This window comes from Bos javanicus, chromosome 16, assembly GCF_032452875.1.
Source record: "Bos javanicus breed banteng chromosome 16, ARS-OSU_banteng_1.0, whole genome shotgun sequence".
Lineage (NCBI taxonomy): Eukaryota > Metazoa > Chordata > Mammalia > Artiodactyla > Bovidae > Bos > Bos javanicus.
The window spans coordinates 71450776-71466722 of NC_083883.1; the positions used below are offsets into that span (position 1 = coordinate 71450776).

General features: G+C 38.7%; 2 protein-coding genes across 4 annotated transcripts in view; one reads left to right on the plus strand and one right to left on the minus strand.

Moving 5' to 3' along the window:
* Nucleotides 1-1084: 1084 nt before the first annotated feature.
* On the plus strand, nucleotides 1085-14426 carry SPATA45 (spermatogenesis associated 45). Its single transcript, XM_061383557.1, has 3 exons — nucleotides 1085-2026; nucleotides 11935-12248; nucleotides 14177-14426. Exons 2-3 carry the CDS (start codon nucleotides 11975-11977, stop codon nucleotides 14194-14196), a joined length of 294 nt encoding a protein of 97 aa, XP_061239541.1. The 5' UTR covers nucleotides 1085-2026; nucleotides 11935-11974; the 3' UTR covers nucleotides 14197-14426.
* TATDN3 (TatD DNase domain containing 3) overlaps nucleotides 11461-15947 on the minus strand; it is a 32253-nt gene continuing 27766 nt past the window's right edge. For 2 of the 3 annotated variants that reach the window (XM_061383553.1, XM_061383552.1), the window contains exon 10: nucleotides 11461-11499. In XM_061383553.1, the coding sequence (XP_061239537.1) occupies nucleotides 11476-11499 (24 nt within the window). In that variant the 3' untranslated portion in view covers nucleotides 11461-11475. The remainder of the gene's footprint in view (nucleotides 11500-15947) is intronic. The other variant, XM_061383555.1, reaches the window with a different exon arrangement.

Here is a 15947-nt window from a genome sequence, read left to right on the forward strand (position 1 = left end):
GAAGCCTCCTGTTAAATGCTTCCTGACAATGCACAACTACGTTCATAGCAGCTCTACTCACAATAACCAAAACACAGAAACACCTTAAATGTCCACTGACGGATGGACACAGAAACACCTTAAATGTCCACTGACGGACGGATAAAGAAGATGCGGCACATATACACAATGGAATACTGCTGGCCACAAAAAAGAACAAAATAATGCTATTTGCAGCAACATGAATGCAACTGGAGATTATCATACTAAGTGGAGAAAGTCAGAAAGATAAATACCATATGATACACCTATACGTGGGCTCTAAAACACGGCACAAAAGAACCTGTTTACAAAACAGCAGCAGACTCACGGAGATCAGACTTGTGGTGGCCAAAGGGATTGGGACTGAGGGAGAGGGATGGACTGGGAGGGTGGAGTTGGTAGATACAAACTTCTGCCTTTTGAATGGATAAACAACAAGGTCTTAATGTATAGCACAGGAATTATGTTCAATACCCTGTAATAAACCATAAAGAATGTGTGTATATAACTGAGTCACTTTGCTGTACAGCAGAGATTGGCACAATACTGTGAATCAACTATACTTCAATTAAAAAAAAAACAGAAAAAAAAAGAAATTTTGACTTTTGTATTTCTGAAATGTATTTCTGAAGGTTTTTTTTTATTTTTAAGAAGCTGGAGACTTCCTCTTCTGAGAAAAAAGCATACAAATAAAATAATTACCCAAGTGAAACAGGAAGTTTTAATAAAATCAATAAAAAAAAATAGCAACAATTTACTAAGTACTTACCACAAACCTTGGACTGCAAGGACATCCAACCAGTCCATTCTGAAGGAGATCAGCCCTGGGATTTCTTTGGAAGGAATGATGCTAAAGCTGAAACTCCAGTACTTTGGCCACCTCATGCAAAGAGTTGATTCATTGGAAAAGACTCTGATGCTGGGAGGGATTGGGAGCAAGAGGAGAAGGGGACGACAGAGGATGAGATGGTTGGATGGCATCACTGACTCAATGGACGTGAGTCTGAGTGAACTCCGGGAGTTGGTGATGGACAGGGAAGCCTGGCGTGCTGCGATTCATGGGGTCACAAAGAGTCGGACATGACTGAGCGACTGATCTGATCTGATCTCATCTACCACAAACCATTAGACCTGAAGCTACTTGGGGGCAGGTACCTATTTGCCCTCAGTGCACAGAACAGCAACAGACCCAAAGTAGGTGCTCAAGAAATGTCAGTGCATATAATAAATTGATGCTAGGCACACTGAAAAGAGCTTTATATGCATATCTCATTTAACTCTGTTAAAAAAAAAAACAAAATTTAGCCAAACAAATTTGCAAATGAAATTGGCTTTATTAGGCAATTCACGAACTGGGAGGCATTCCATCTAGCAACTAGAAGGGCACTTGGGGAGTTGTACAAAATGGAAGGCTTTTATAGGAAGGAAGGTGGGAAAGGGAGCTATTAGCATAAGGAAAAAAAAAGTTGCTTTAGATCAGGGGAATGAGGGGAGAGAAAAGCAAAGGTTATCTTTTCTTCCTCTGGGTGATGGAGAGGACTCCCGTGGCAGTTCACTTTATTGAAAATTCCAGACAAGTTGATTAAAATTGCATTTCTGGTAGGGGTGGAAGCTGCAATTATATTAGGCATTAAATGTAGGTTTGGCATCATGGGCTTTAGCACAAGTGATGCCATTTAGGGTTTTTGTTTTTGATTTTTAACAGTTCCAGCTCCTCTCTCTTTCGACCACATACACACAAACACAGCTTCATGATATAGATATCTTTGTCCTATTTTACAGATGGAGAAACTGATATTAAGAGAGATAGAGTAATTTATTCAAGGACATATGTCTGATAACTAAATGGTCTCTCTGACTTTAAAACTTCTCTTAACTAGGATTCTATGACTAGAACAAAGCCAGAATGGCACAAATTGTAATATTCCATTGCCAGGGTAACATATCAGTAGGCTGAGCCACACCAGTGGACTTCAAATAGGCTCTGAGTTGCTGTATGTTGAAGGTAATTTATAATACCTGTTGTTGTTGTTTAGTCACTAAGTCAGACACGACCCCATGCAACCCTGTGGACTGTAGCCAGCCAGGCTCCTCTGTCCATGGGATTTTTCCAGGCAAGACTACTGGAGTGGGTTACCATTTCCTTCTCTTAGGGGATCTTCCTGACCCAGGGATTGAACCCACATCTCCTGTATTGGCAGGCGGATTCTTTACCACTGAGCCACTTGGGAAGTCCAATATACCTGTAGAAATAGTAATATGCTTTCAATATATATATATTTGATTCTTGGTATTTTGGTAGTTATATTCTATAAAGTGCCCTGAACATTGAATTAGCAAATACTGAGCCATGGCTCTTAGAGGAAATACAGAGGCTCTGTGACCACAGCCTCTGGTCACAGCATTTTTGTCAACCAACCAATGTATAGTTTTTATTAGAGTGTTTCAATTTAGAGACACAAAATATGTTGTTGATTCATTGATGTTGAACTCACAGTTGACAACACTATAATTCATTCTTAAGCAAGGTTGATCTAACACACATAAGGCACATCACAGCCTTCTTGCCGTCTAGGAACAGCAGATGGTACTTTAGCATGAAACTTGATGGGCATTTTACACAGTGAAATCAATGCAAAGCACCAAAATGCAAGAAACACCGCATGTGACCCTAAAAATATGAGGAAAACGGCACACTTATGATAGCTGAAACAAGAAGGCAGAGAGCGAGCTGTGGTGCAGATTAAGGAGACCCAGGTTTTCACTGCTAAGTGTGTGTTTGGGGATGACTGTGAGAGTGCTACAGTATTGATTATTGGATAGCAAATTTTAGTGAGTAGGTAAATTTTCAAATACGGAGTCCATGAGTGGGACCTAGAGGGTCCCTAGAGCAGGACTACAGAGGATCCACTGTATATGCATGATTTAGGTATGACCTAAATCAGATCCCTTATACAGTGAAAGTGTAATATTATACAGTGAAAGTGACAAACAGATTCAAGGGATTAGATCTGACAGAGTGCCTGAAGAACTATGGACAGAAGTTTGTGACATTGTACAGGAAGCAGTGATCAAAACCATCCCCAAGAAAAAGAAGCGCAAAAAGGCAAAATGGTTGTCTGAGAAGGCCTTGCAAATAGCTGAGAAAAAGAGAAGCTAAAGGCAAAGAAAAAAAGGAAAGATATACCCATTTGAATGCAGAGTTCCAAAGACTAGCAAGGAGAGATAAGAAAGCCTTCCTCAGTGATCAATGCAAAGAAATAGAGGAAAACAATAGAATGGGAAAGACTAGAGATCTCTTCGAGAAAATTGGAGATAACAAGGGAACATTTCATGCAAAACTGGGTGCAATAAAGGACAAATGGTATGGAGCTAACAGAAGTAGAAGATATTAGGAAGAGGTGGCAAGAATACACAGAAGAACTATACAAAAAAGATCTTCATGATCCAGATAATCACGATGGTGTGATCACTCACCTAGAGCCAGGCATCCTCGAATGTGAAGTCAAGTGTACCTTAGAAGCATCACTACTAACAAAGCTAGTGGAGGTGACGGAATTCCAGTTGAGCTATATCAAATTCTAAAAGATGATGCTGCACTCAATATGCCAACAAATTTGGAAAACTCAGCAGTGGCCACAGGACTAGAAAAGGTCAGTTTTCATTCTGATCCCAAAGAAAGGCAAAGCCAAAGAATGCTCAAACTATTGCACAATTGCACTCATCTCACACGCTAGCAAAGTAATACTAAAAATTCTCCAAGCCAGGCTTCAGCAATATGTGAACCGTGAACTTCCAGATGTTCAAGCTGGATCTAGAAAAGGCAGAGGAACCAGAGATCAAATTGCCAACATCCATTGGATCATCGAAAAAGCAAGAGTTCCAGAAAAGCATATACGTCTGCTTTATTGACTATGCCAAAGCCTTTGACTGTGTGGATCACAACAAACTGTGGAAAATTCTTCAAGAGGTGGGAATACCAGACGACCTGACCTGCCTCCTGAGAAATCTGTATTCAGGTCAAGAAGCAACAGTTAGAACTGGACATGGAACAACAGACTTGTTCCAAATCAGGAAAGGAGTACGTCAAGGCTGTATATTGTCACCCTGCTTATTTAACTTATGAGTACATCATGAGAAATGCTGGGCTGGATGAAGCACAAGCTGGAATCAAGATTGCTGGGAGAAATATCAATAACCTCAGATATGCATATGACACCACCCTTATGGCAGAAAGCAAAGAAGAACTAAAGAGCCTCTTGATGAAAGTGAAAGAGGAGAGTGAAAAAGTTGGCTTAAAACTCAACATTCAGAAAACATTCACAGCATCTGGTCCCATCACTTCATGGCAAATAGATGGGGAAACAATGGAAACAGTGAGAGACTTTATGTTCTTGGGCTCCAAAATCACTGTAGATGGTGACTGCAGCCAGGAAATTAAATGACAGTTGCTCTTGGAAGAAAAGCTATGACCAACCTAGACAGCATATTAAAAAGCAGAGACATTACTTTGCCCACACAGGTCCATCTAGTCAAAGCTGTGGTTTTTTCAGTAGTCATGTATGGATGTGAGATTTGGACTGTAAAGAAAGCTGAGCATGAAAGAATTGATGCTTTTGAACTGTGGTGTTGGAGAAGACTCTTGAATGCCTTGGATTGCAAGGAGATCCAACCAGTCCATCCTAAAGGAAATCAGTCCTGAATATTCATTGGAAGGACTGACGCTGAAGCTGAAACTCCAATACTTTGGCTACCTGATACGACGAACTGACTCATTTGAAAAGACCCTGATGCTGGGAAAGATTGAAGACAGGAGGATGAGAGAGTCATTTCCTAGGCAGGTTGATAAGAAGTCTAGGAGTCCCCAAGGAGAAGAGGGGTCTGGAATTCTCAAAGAGGAAGAAAGGACAAACTTTTTTTTCCCTCTACATTCCTTAGGTTTATATAACAATAATGTATCCTGCCTGAGGACAGTCTCTGGATTAAACCTTCTGGTTAATCCTGTTATTTTAAAATGTAAGTTATGGGAGTAGGCCTGGTGAGGTCTTTACAACCTCCAGACATTCTTTGGATTCATTGGAGAGTATATAACTCCATTGCTAACTGCAATGGAGCCAGCATGGGAGATCCCACCCATGACAAGTTCATGCGGGAGACCCCTGACGGGCAAGGTGAATCAGGGCTCAAGGGCCCCCCCGGACCTGCCTGAGTGTCTACCCCAAAACCAGAATCTGTCTGTTTTACTATTTTATGACTTTTACCAACTCCTCTGACATTCACGGGGTGCTATCCCTGACCACCTTTCTCTGAAGAAAATCAACTTAGAGCTCTAGTTAATAAGTCTCCTGGGCATAATAGGAGTGTTTCAGTTCAGACTCCTCTGATGACTTTCTAGCTTGCCTGACAGGTTTGTTCAGACTCCTGCAGCTATGCTTGTGATTGTTCACAGCCTCCCAACCGTGAGAGGCACAGGAAGCTTAAGATATTCTAACAATGCAGAGCTTCTCAGAGAGTTAAAATTGTTAGAATAGAACTAGTAGAGGATTTCTTTGTTGAGCTAATGCTTGCTGCCAGGTTTCCATATCCCTTACCTACTGTGTCCCTGGGAGTGTATTGATTAATATAGTTGGTATATAGAAATGTAAGTAGTAGCTTTAATGTTTGTAACCTTGGACCCTTAAGTTAATTCTTTTCTTGTTATAGCCCACCACCCTTTTGCCCTATGGGAATGCAACTTTATCTAATGCTTTCGGAGGGTGGCGCCTGACTTTAGAATAATCACCTTTAGAGAAAATAAGTTTTCTGATTGACTAACCATTATTCAGGAGAAAGGGTCATAAAATGTTAACAGGCCTCCTGGCCAGAAGATGATGTAAATCACCTAAAGCCTTTGCATATAATAAGTTTGCAAAAAGAAAGCCTGGCTTGATAAGAGTCAAGGACTGCTGACCTTGCATGACTCTACACCCGCTATTATCCTCTATGCATAACTTAAGGTATAAAAGCTACTTTGGAAAATAAACTTGCGGGCCATGCTCATTAAGCTTGGTCTCCCTATGTCGTTCTTTCTTGTTTCCTTTTCTCTCCTTTTCTTCTCTGTTCTTCCTTCAGGATGACTAATTTGGAGCGCGGGGGCCCTCTGAAACCACTTATTTGCCCGGGCTTCTAAGACCCACTCGAAAAGGTGCCTAAGGTGGGGCACTTTCTGCGATTTGAGAGGGCGCCTGTGGCCTCTGTGGTCAGTGCAAATCTGATGTCACAGGTTTTATTGGCTTTCTGCGTAAACCAGTTAGTTCAAGCCCCTCTTTCTCTTTTTATCTATCCTTTCACCAACGCCGTCCTCCCGAGGGAATCCCTGTATCCAACCGGGGCTGGACCCCGGTAGCTAACACTAGCAAGCTGTACTCTTTCTGCCCCCTTCTGATGCCTATGTCAGAAGCTTTCTCTATCTCCTTTATAGTTTAATAAAACTTTATTACACAAAAGCTCTGAGCGATCAAGCCTTGTCTCTGGCCCCGGATTGAATTCTTCTCTTGAGGCCAAGAATCCTGGTGTCTTTGCGTGGTTCAGCAACAACCTTTAACAAGAAGGGGACAACAGAGAATGAGATGGATGGCATCACTGACTCGATGGACATGAGTTTGAATAAGCCCTGGGAGTTGGTGATGGACAGGGAAGCCTGGCGTGCTGCAGTCCATGGAGTCACAAAGAGTTGGACATGACTGAGCGACTGAACTGACTGTATATGCATGCTTAAAAATACATGCCTTTAAAAATTCATAGGTTAGGCACATTATTTACCTCCATTTAAGACACTAAAACTAGGTGATTTAAGCATAGAAATTGACTTGTTCCTATGTCACACATATAGCCAGTTTCATAGACACGTGACCTCTCTCTGCCATCACACAAGCACCTAAGAAGGAGCCCACTTGGTTTAATGCTCTTCTGCCACCATCTTAAAATTCTCAGTGATTTCTCAACAAGGGCCCTTGCCTTATCATTTTGCTCTGGCCACCACAATTATGTAGCTGAACCTGATCACATAGCAAATAAACAGATTAATAACTGAGGGGACAAAAATACTATTTATTTATCCAATTGAACAAAAATGTTTTTACAGTGACTAATAAATATTTTAACGTTACCATTTATTGAGTTTTGGTTATATTAAGTTCTTGATAATGTATTAGCTCATTTAATCCTTATGGTTCTCTGTGATTTGGATATTATTTCCATTAAACATATAAGGTAACTGAGGGCCAGAGAAGGTAACTTAACTGAGGCCACATAAGTGGCATAGCTTGAACAGGAGTCAAACCTTTTTGACTTCAGATTCCATGCTGTTACCATAAGACTCTTGCTGTGTCTAATTTTAGTTGGCTCCTGTGTTCATGTGATCTGTAATAAGAGTTTTATTTTCCTATGCTGCTTTTAATAATTTTTCTTTGTATTTAATTTTTGTTAGTTTGATTAATATGTGTCTTGGCATGTTTCTCCTTGGGACTCTGTGCTTCCTGGACTTCAATGATTATTTCCTAATGCACTGTGGTGACTTGAATGGGAAGGAAGTCCAAAAGGGAGGGGATAGATGTATATGTACAGCTGATTCATTTTGCTGTACAGTAGAAACTAACACATTGTAAAGAAACTATACTCCAATAAAAATTAATTTAAAAATAATAAAACACTAGGGTGAGAATGTACAGTGATATCAAATAAATTAGTCTATTAGTAAAAAAGTTTGAATTCTGTGATCTTCTTAGTGAATTTGTGACTAAGACATCTACATTTCATTTGCAGTAAATCTATATAATGGGCTTTTAACAAAATATAAATTAGCTCAAAAGTACACGAGACAATTACCTTGTTTTCTACTTCCTTTAGTCATGTCCCCACTTGTTTTTCATTTGAACATCCTGCAGAGAGGATGATAAACAGTAAAAGCAGTAAAGGACACAAAATTCAAGGAGTTTAATTTCCAATAAATTAGTATCTCTAGTAAAAGTAACTTGAAATTAATGACAAAAATGAGATATGGGAGCTATTTGTAGATTTATTTCATTCATATCTTCTTGTTTTTACTACTTTGGAAAAAAAATTAACAGGTGATCGAAATGGAGTTAGCAAGATTGAGGCCAATTTAATTATTTAGTGTTAATTGAGTGCATAAAATATTTTATCTCCCTTCAGTTTAAACTTGCTAGATCCAATGTTGAAAAAGGTATCTTCTTTCTTCCCTGTTCACTTCTGCAACTGACATCTTGCTTAAAGAATTGCTTACTTGTAAACCAAGGGATCATTTCTTGGTGGGTTGTACATCTATAAAAGATTTGTGAGCTAACATTACTGGATTTATACTTTTAGGAAAGTCACCTGCTTTTTATTGAGCTCCTACATTATACTGAGCTCCAACTCCATATTATTGTAAATAATATGATGCCTGAAATCAAGGATTTTCCAAGGGAGACAGGAAAGAGAAAGATAAAACAGAAAGGCTGTATATGCCAGAGATGGTGCAATACAATTGTCATTTAGTAAAAAAGCTTTTCTTCTCATGTTCTTAAAAAAGGATTTATGTTCTTAAAATTCCCAGAAATGAAATGAGTATAGGAGAGTTAGGTCCCATCTGAGATATTGGCTTAGAGAAAAATAGCTTTACTTATTTCTCTTAGTCCTAGAATTGTGGGACCTTCACCCTCAGCTGGGAGCCAGTCCCAACCAAATTCACCTGGATCTAAACAATCCACTAATGAGCATGAGAATAAATGTTTATTGTTGCATGCCTCTGAGTTTTGCATCATTATTGTGGCAATAACTTCCTGAGACAATTCTTTATAATTTTTCAGAATATCTGAGTCTTCCTCATGGCTCTGGACAGAGGGAGGAAAAAAAGTCAGGAATTTCATTCTCCATTAAAGTGTTTCCTTTTGTTCCGAGCAACTATTTTCTTCAAGTAACTTTTTTCTTGTAAGATTTGTTAGCCCAGAGAACTCTGAAACTATACCTCTTATCCTTTTGTGTATTTAGGAATGGAAAACTGATGTCTTGTGGGTTTCCTAAAATAATATATGTTTGCAAGATTTTTGTCACTTGAAAGTGTTAAAGGGTAAATAATCTAAAAGTCTAACAATAAAGGGACTAATCAATTAATTATTATAAATCCATATGATAGACTACTGTCATCAGAGAGTACCTTTTTTATTACGAATGACACATGTAGTGATATGAAAAGTTCTCACAATGTTAATGTTAAGTGAATATAAATTATCTGATAAATAATATACTTTTTATTCATTCAACAAGTGTTTATTAACCACTTGCTTTATGCAATGTGCTCAGTGCTAATCCCAATTTTATTCCACAGCTTTATTGTGATATAATTGACATACAGTAAACTGCATGGTTAAAGTGCAGACGGCCTCTAACTTACAATGATTTGGTGTGCAATTTTTCAACACTCTGATGGTGCAAAAGCAATATATATCCAGTAGAATCCATATCTTAAATACTTCAAATTTTGAACTTTGATCTTTTCCCAGGCTAGTGACTCGTGGGACAATACTCCCAGCTCCCAGTCAGCCATGTGATCAAAAGTGAAAATGACTGATATAATTACAACCATTCGGTTTTTCACTTTCAGTATAATGTTCAATTAACTTACATTTGATAATCAGCACTTTATTATAAAATAAGTTTTATAATAAGTGTTAGATGATTTTGCCCAACTGAAAGCCAATGTACATGATCTTAGCAGGTTAAAGTAGGCAAGGCTAAGCTATCATGTTTCCTACTTAGGTGTATTAAATGCATTTTCACCTTAAGACATTTTCAATAAACAATGGGTTTATCAGTTTGAAACCCCACCCTAAGTCAAGGATGATCTATGTACTATTTGATTAGCTTTGATATATGCAAAAACATGAAACCATCACCACAATCAAGATAACAAATGTATTAATCACCACTAAAACCTTACTCACACAGTGTACTACTTTACAATCCTGCTTGCTGCCATTGTTCTTAACGCCTCCTCATTTCCAGACAACCACTTCTCTGCTTTCAGTCACTGTAGAGTAGTTAATATTTCATAGAATTTTGTATGAGTAGAATCATACAATACCATTTTTTTTTGGTATGACTTTTCTTCACTCAACCCAATTATTCTGAGAGTCAGCCATGTTATTATGTGTATCAATAGTACTATCTTTTTTTTTTTTCTTACTGCATAGTATCCATTGTGTGGATATACCATGATTTATTTATCCACTCAGCTGTTGATGGACATTTGGGTTGGTAGGACTTTAGGGCTCATAATACTGATTTTCTAAAATGAAAATGTTGGTTTCAACATGAGTTGTATTCTATTTATAAATTGTGGGGTTTTTTTTTTTTTTTAATTTGGCTATGCCACATGGCTTGTAGGATCTTAGTCCCCCAACAGGAGACTGAAAGACCACTGCCCCCGGCTATAAAACATGAAGTGCCAACCTCTGGATTGCCAGAAAATTCCCTAAACTGAGTTATTTTTATATAAAGAATGATCATTCTTATTTTTTCTGGAATTAATATTCAGTTAAGCCAAGTTGAAAAAACTAAACACCTCGAGAGGTATATTTACAAACTTAGTTAATACAAATCCTTTAAATATTTTAAATTTCCTTTGTAAATTTAGCATATCTGATTTTTAAGTGCTTCAAATCCATGAAAAGATAAATTTACTGGCCTAACAAGCAAACTCTTCCTAAATAGTTAAAAACAAATGTTTAAAATTTGTGTTTTAGTATGACCAGTTTGATGTCTTCTGTATTTGTTTTTTTTTTTAATTTTAGGGCTGTAGCACTAAGCCTGAGGGATCTTACTTCCCTTAGCAGGGAACAACACAGCCTCGCCAGTGGAATCTCAGAGTTCTGACCACTAGACAGCCAGGGAACCCCTTGTACTTTTTATAATGAAATATCTTTGGATATTTATTAGGAAAGAAACATCCAAAATGTTAATTTGGCTGTCTCTGGATTACAAGTGATTTTAGCTTTTCTACCTTATACTTTGCTGTGTTTTCTTCATTTCCTATAATAAATTCATATTATCTTCATAATCACGTCTGGCAACTGTATGCTTCTCGGTTCTTGTCTCGTCACAACAATGATTTGGAGCGATGGACATTAAAGCCCTCAGCGCGTCACAGCTCTCCAGTCTTGAACAAACCCTGTCATAGCTCTTAGACAAATCAGTGTTACAGATCTATTTTATTTAAAAGATAGCAGGAGAAACCATTCTCGAAGAAGAGAAGAGAGTGGAGGAGCGTGCCATTGCATGGGGTGGGGTGGGGTGGGGTGGGGTGGGGTGGGGTGGGTAGCAGAGAGCTCGAGAGAGTGCTTGGCTCCTCCTTTTATATGTTTTCTTCCCTCTGGGCCTGCCCTATGCAAATTGGGCTCAGCAAGGAGTGCTTTTCTACCTGAAGTCCTCATTCCGGTCCTTGGACCTTTCTTTGACCTTCCTTCTATTTTCACGGGCTTTTCTCTTTCTTGTCTTTTAGCCACCGCCATTTTGGACTCCTTTTCCCTATTCTAACTACCTAACATTCAGAATAAGCAATGAAAGTTCCTAAAAGCAAAAATCAATGCATAGTATCGCTTTAAAAACCAAAATATATTATTTCACTGTATCCTCTTTCTCTGGTCTTTTCTTTCTCCTCAGGAAATATGAAGACCTTAGAAAGCAATACTAAGAGATGCAGGGAGGTTGGGGGAGGGGCACAGTGGTGGTGGTATCTGCAGGAGGAGAAATACCTGACATGAGGTAATCACTTGATAAAGTAACTGGAGATGCTGGCGAACACCTGATTGTGAATATTGGGTTTGAAGTCAAGCGAGCAATTGATAGTATTTTTTTTTCCGCATTTGTTTGCAGGACAGCAAGAACCACTTGATGATTATAGTTTGTCAGCATAATGGCATCTGTAAACAGAAACAGTGAAATAATTAAAAAACTTAAAACAGACAAACGTCTCCTGGAGGAGATAAATGAAAGGCGAGAATCCAACTGCCTGGTGGAAAGAAGCAATCAAGTCAGCTTATTGAGAGTTCAAAAGAGGCATTTCCATGGTGCCTACAAGTCCCTTACTCACGACCAGGTCAAAAAACCTGTTCCTGACAGTGACAGGAGCTCCTGGGTCAAACTGAGTCTCTTCGTTCACAAGGAGAAAAGGCACTTTCCACCAAAAAGTAAGATGCTGCGGTAGGATTCCTACCCAGTTGACAGGAGGAATGCATAAGTAGACTTAGGAGTTATTTCTAGGATTGAAAGAGGTTCATACATATTGCTCTGGGTAGTTAAAAGGCAATCTATTTGAAATTAAATGCATCAGTAAACTAGGCTAGTTGATGTAAACTAGGCTAGTAAGATCTACTATAGACCAGAGATCCTCGTTTCCTCGTGTTTACAGGATTTGAGGGATCATCTCCTCACCGGCTCATTCAATAGGCTCTAGTTTGGGTCCTGGAATATGCATTCTCAGGCAGGCAGAGGTGACACTGAGCCTGATGGCCTAAGAACCATATTTGGAGAAGCATCCAGAGACCTCCTTGTCCATCAATTTCTGTTAGGTCTGCAAAAATGTTATATGCAAAACTGAGATACAGTGGAAATGATTTTGATGACAAATATCAAACAAAAAGACCTGAGATACAATAATAAAATGTGGAGGAAGTTTGGGGTGAGGTGGCGTGTAGTGTTGGTGGTATTATTTTGCAGGGAGAAGGAAGAAGAACTGCTGGTAAATACTTTAATTGTTAAATACTTGTTTCTAAGTCAAGACAAGTAACTGATGGTATTTTTCCATTTATTTTGAAAAAAATAAAAAGTATAATTTATGTTAAACATAACCAACAAATGATTAAGTTAGGTCACAAACAAAATAATTGCCATATTGGAAATGTAACTTCTTTGATGACAAGGCTATGACTATACACCTGACCCACCGCTTTCATAAGCAGGGCAGAGAGGGTGTTAGAGTGTGGCCTGGAAACCTGAGATTCTCTGTTGTGTTTTAAAGTTGATCTGTAACAGTCATATTTTAACTTTGCTCAAAAAATAACTATTTTACAAGGAGGAAGTATTCCGCTTCCCTGGTAGCTCAGTTGGTAAAGAATCCGCCAGCAACACAGGAGATCAGGGTTCTATCCCCGGGTCAGGAAGATCCCCTGGAGAAGGAAATGGCAACCCACTCTAGTGTTCTTGCCAGGAAAATCCCATGGACAGAGGCACTTTGCTAGCTACAGTCCACGGCATCTCAAGAGTCAGACACGACTTAGTGACTGAACCACCACAATTCTAAGAAAACCCACACAGTCTCAACCACAAAAAAGAGTGAAATAATACCATTTGCAGCAACATGGGTGGTCATAGAGATTACTATACTAAGTAAAGTAAGTCAGAAAGAGAAAGACAAATACCATATGCCATCACTTATATGTGAAATCTAAAATAAAACTCAAATGAGCAGAAACAGACTCACAGGTATTTTGAAGCTCTCTCTTTAATTTTTCATTTAGAGATATGTCAGTCAAAAGAGGGAGAGTCTTACTTAACCATGACTTAAAAATGGAAGACTTGGTATCTTACTCAGTTTGGGCTGCTGTAACAAATACTATAGACTGAGTGGCTTAAACAACTAACTTTATTCCTCACAGTTCTGGAGGCTGGAAGTCGGAGATCAGGGTGCCAGCATGATTGGGTTCTTGGAGTTCCCTCTTCCTAGTTTTCAGAGAGCTATTTCTTGCCGTACTGTTACACAATAGAAACAGCTGGCTAGTTTTGGGGGCTCTTCCTATAAGGGCACGAATCCCTTTCATGAGGACTCCACTCTCATGACTTAATAACCTCCCAAAGGCCCCACCTCCAAAGACCATTCCGTTGGGATTAGGGTTTCAGCATAAGAATTTGGAGGAGCACAAACATTCAGCCCACTGCACTCGGGTTCACGTTCTGCTTCTGTCATTGAGTAGGCTCATGCTTTTAGTCACTTAGTGTCTCTAAACCTTACTCCTTGTATCTATGAAACAGTACTTATCCTCTCTGCCTTCAGGGTTACTCTGGAACTATGAAATGTATAATAAGATATGTAATAGATACTTATTCTTTTATTTTTCAGATAATGCCATATTTGGATAGATGTGTCCATCTACAAAGACACATAGAAACACAATCTCTTTGATCCTTCTTCAATATCTGTCTAAATTATTTACAAATATTAATTATAAGTGAAGCCAAAGAAAACTATTCATTAGATCATCAAGAAACCATTGAGCCACACAAAACGTATTACATCTTCACTGCCTTCCATCATTTAGACTTAAACGTTTTGAAGAGAGGATTTGAGTTATTAAAGATACTTTCAGAGATGGATGACCTAAATGTTCACTTCATAGCGATCTTCTCTTTACTAATTTAAAATGTTCAAATAGTTTATATTCATTTTTTTAGAGTTACAAGTGTTTTATTAATTCTTTAAAAAAAGTGGGGTTTTTTTGTTTTTTTTAATTTAGAAGGAAATGGCAACCCACTCCAGTATTCTTGTTTGGGAAATCCCCTGGACAGAGGAGAGCCTGGCAGGTTACAGTCCATGGGATGGAGAAAATGTCGGACACGACTTAGTGACTAAACAACAAACAACATATCTGATTTATAATATTATATAAGTTTCAGATGTACAGCACAGCAACTGAAACATATATGTATAAAATATACATATATATATATATATATATACACACACACACACACACACACACACACACTTTTCTCAGATTCTTTTCCCTTACAGGTTATTATGTAATATTGAGTATAATTCACTGTGTTATACAGAAGGTCCTTGTTGGTTATCTATTTATATTTATACATAGTATAAATAGTAGTGTGTATATGTTAATTCCAGCCCCTAATTTATCCTTCTTCCCACACCCAGAGTTTATACTGTTTTTGTAAATCAGTGGAATGTGTTGACCAACCACACAAATCAAGTTGAAGGCTAAAGTTTCCCAAAGTTTACATTTGCTTCTATTGATTACTTACATTACCTTACTCTGTTAGAGCAATGATTTTCATAATTTGAATAAGTACATACTTGAGAAGGTAATAGGAGATTCCTATAGAGGCTTTTGTTGTATATCATTGCTGTTGTTCAGTTTCTGCTAAGTCATGTCTGACTCTTCAACCCCATGGACTGCACAACTCCAGGCTTCCCTGTCCTTTACTATCTCCTGGGGTTTGCTCAGATTCATGTCCATTGAGTTGGTGATGTTATCCAACCATCTCAGTCGCTGTCAACCCCTTCTACTCCTGCCCTCAATCTTTCCCATCATCAGAATCTTTTCCAGTGAGTCATCTCTTCTCATCAGGTAGCCAAAGTATTGGAGCTTCAGCTTTAGCATCAGTCCTTCCAATGAATATTCAGGGTTGATTTCCTTTAGGTTTGATTCCAAGGGGATTCTAAGAGTCTTCTCCAGCACCACAGTTCAAAAGCATCAATTCTTCGGCACGCAGCCTTCTTTATGGTCCAACTCTCACATCTGTACATGACTCCTGGAAAGCCATAGCTTGGCCTGTTCAGATTTTTGTCAGCAAAATGATGCCTCTGCTTTTTAATATGCTGCCTAGGTTTATCATAGCTTTCCCCCCAAGGAGCAAGTGTCTCTTAATTTCATGGCTGCAAGCCACTGTCTGCAGTGATTCTGGAGCCCAAGAAAATAAAATTTGTCACTGCTTCTGCTTTTTCCCCTTCTATTTTTCCATGAAGTGAGGGCACCAGATGCCATGATCTTAGTTTTTTCAATGTTGAGATTTAAGCCAGCTTTTTCATTCTCTTCTTTTGCCCTCATCAAGAGGCTCTTTAGTTTCCTTTCAGTGTCTGCCATTAGAATGGT

Bases quoted from the DNA above. Each gene is read 5' to 3' on its own strand.
- SPATA45 (XM_061383557.1), top strand. From the start codon at position 11,975: ATGGCATCTGTAAACAGAAACAGTGAAATAATTAAAAAACTTAAAACA. The intron at 12,249-14,176 runs GTAAGATGCTGC...TTTATTTTTCAG, and splicing joins AAGGCACTTTCCACCAAAAA to ATAATGCCATATTTGGATAG.